A 2,697-nucleotide genomic window follows, 5' to 3' on the forward strand; every position below is an offset into this window, starting at 1 on the left:
CAGGGATTTAAGTTTTCATGGTAAACATTGAGTATATTTATTTCTAGATATTTTAATTTTTGATGGTATTTTTAATAAGCACTGTGTTCATGAATTCTTTCACAGTATGTTTGTAATTGGTGCATAAAATATCTAATGATTTTTGTAATCTGACTTTGTATTCATTGCTAAATGGTGGACTGTTTAAAGACGTTTTCTGGTGGAATCTTTAACATCTCTTATGTATACTATCATCTGAAAATAAGGATAACTTGACTTCTTTATTTCCTATTTGTAACCATTGAGTTTTCTTTACTTGTCTTATTGCTTTAGCTGATGCTTCAAGTAATATGTTGAAAAGGAGTGGAGATAGTAAAGATACTGTTTTCCTCCTGATTTTAATGGGATTGCTTCAATTGTTTTTACTATTTAAGATAATGGTTGTCATATGTGGCCTTTATTGTGGTTTTGAAATAAATATCCTTTATTATGGTGGGCTATGTTCTTTCCAGTCCTATTTTCCCTAGGACTTTTCCCATGAAGGCATGCTAGATTTTAACAAAGGCCTTTTTGGTGTATTTGAGATGATCACATGATTTTGTTTTTAAATCCCTTTATAGGGTTTATTACATTTATTGACTCATGTAGAACCATCCCTTCACTACTATAATAAAGCCATTGATCATTGCAGTTGAACCTTTAAAAGTAACATTTGCCATTATCAGATATGAGTTTATATAAGATGAAAATATTCCTGAAATTCAAAGCTCAAGAAAATTTTCCATCATTATTATAGTACTGAAAATTTCAAGACTATAAATGGAAAAAATTGGTGAAGACCATGCCTCAAAAAATTAAGCTAGGGGAAGGAGTGATGCCTCAGCAGTTAGGAACACTGAATACTCTTGCAGAGGACCCAGGTTCAATTCCTAGCACCCACATTGCAGATCACACCTATGTAACTCCAGTTATAGGGGCTCTGATAGCCTCACATAGACATATGTATAGGCAAAGCATCAATGCATATGAAATAAAATAATAATTTCAAAAGTAATTAAACTAATACTCAAAAGTTGAGAAAAGGAAAATATGATGATCCTAATGAAACTACTACTTTATCCCTTGTAGTTGTAGGCCAAAAACTACCTTTAATTGATAATTTAGCACAAATACATGTATAAATTCATAGCATATTGTTCAGATGCATATTAGTACAGACCCTTGAATGGTTGAGATTAAACATGGAGTTAGGCAAGGATAAGTTAAGGACCCCTTTAATTATATGTTCTTCCAGTTTTATTAATTCTACCATTATTTTTTAGGCATATCAAAGTGTATTAGTTAACAAAATGTTTTTATTTATACAGTAGCATAGAAAGTCATCATGCTAGTGTTTACTTATAGTTCTACTTATGATGAAAACCTGACTTATAAAAAGATTTGAGAACTCCACATGCTAGAAATTCTGCTTTCATGAAAATATAGCTATTAGTGAGGTCAGAAATATTACAGGTACTTCTAATTCTCAACCTTGATTAGTTTAGTTGTCTTGATGGAAGACTATTACCAGAAGAACAAGGTAAGTTGCTTAATGCTGAAGGTTAGGGGTATATCCCTGTTCCAATGACTGATTCATTTACGGTGAAGAATCTCAGATGTGCTTGAGTCTTGGCATTGTTCTCTTTTCCAACTCTGATTATCCATCTTTGCAGGTGATGTAGACCATGACTTATGGCCACTAAAAACAAGACAGAGGTGACTGAATTTGTGTTGTTGGGATTGTCCAGTAAGCCAGAGATACAGCCAGTTATTTTTGGAGTTGTCCTTGTCATGTACCTGATGGCAGTTTTGGGCAATACCCTATTAGTACTTGTTGCTTGCTCAGACCCCATGCTTCAGACCCCCATGTACTTCCTTCTCAGCCAGCTTTCCTTGATTGACATAACTCTAACAACCATCACTGTTCCCCAAATGCTGGTGCACACACTCTCTGTGGATCGGAGCATTTCCTATAATCGTTGCATGACACAATTATTTTTCTTTATGGCAGTGGGCAGCATGGAAGTATACTTGCTGGGTGCAATGGCATATGACCGCTATGTTGCCATCTGTGATCCTTTAAGATACTCTGCCATTGTCAGCCATAGCCTCTGTCTGAGAATAACATTGACCTCATGGGTGGTAGTCAGCCTTAACAGTCTCCTGTACAGTGTGTTGGTCACTCGTTTAACCTTCTGTGGCAACAAGGTCACCCACTTCTTCTGTGACATTACTCCTCTACTGAAGCTCTCCTGTACTCGACCAGTGGTCAATGAAATGCTAATCTTCACTGAAGGTGTAGCTGTGGTGGGTAGTCCCTTCTTCTTCATTTGGGGTTCTTATGTTCGAATAGGTATTGCCATGGCCCACATGCACTCCTTTGCTGCTCTGAGGAAAGCTCTGTCCACCTGTAGCTCCCACATTTTGGTCGTGCTGCTCCTTTTTGGCTCTTTGGCTAGAATGTACCTTAAGCCATCATCCAGCTATGACTTAGACCAAGATCGCCAGGTTGCCATCTTCTATACTCTCATCACCCCTATGCTAAATCCACTAATCTACAGTCTTAGGAACCAAGATGTTAAAGGAGCACTATGGAAGCTTTTTAGGAAACTCCATACTTCAGACTGGCTTTCAGACAAACAAGGAATGAGAAACAAATTCATGAGAACCAAGAGTTAA

The 2,697-nt window shown here is 36.7% G+C and overlaps 1 protein-coding gene across 1 annotated transcript; it reads left to right on the forward strand.

Moving 5' to 3' along the window:
- Nucleotides 1-1,710: 1,710 nt before the first annotated feature.
- On the forward strand, nt 1,711-2,697 carry LOC127684051 (olfactory receptor 1J2-like). The gene has a single exon (XM_052181015.1). It carries the CDS (start codon nt 1,711-1,713, stop codon nt 2,695-2,697), a length of 987 nt encoding a protein of 328 aa, XP_052036975.1.

The sequence above is a fragment of the Apodemus sylvaticus genome, chromosome 5, assembly GCF_947179515.1.
Source record: "Apodemus sylvaticus chromosome 5, mApoSyl1.1, whole genome shotgun sequence".
In the NCBI taxonomy this organism is placed as follows: domain Eukaryota; kingdom Metazoa; phylum Chordata; class Mammalia; order Rodentia; family Muridae; genus Apodemus; species Apodemus sylvaticus.

Bases quoted from the DNA above. Each gene is read 5' to 3' on its own strand.
- LOC127684051 (XM_052181015.1), top strand. From the start codon at position 1,711: ATGGCCACTAAAAACAAGACAGAGGTGACTGAATTTGTGTTGTTGGGA.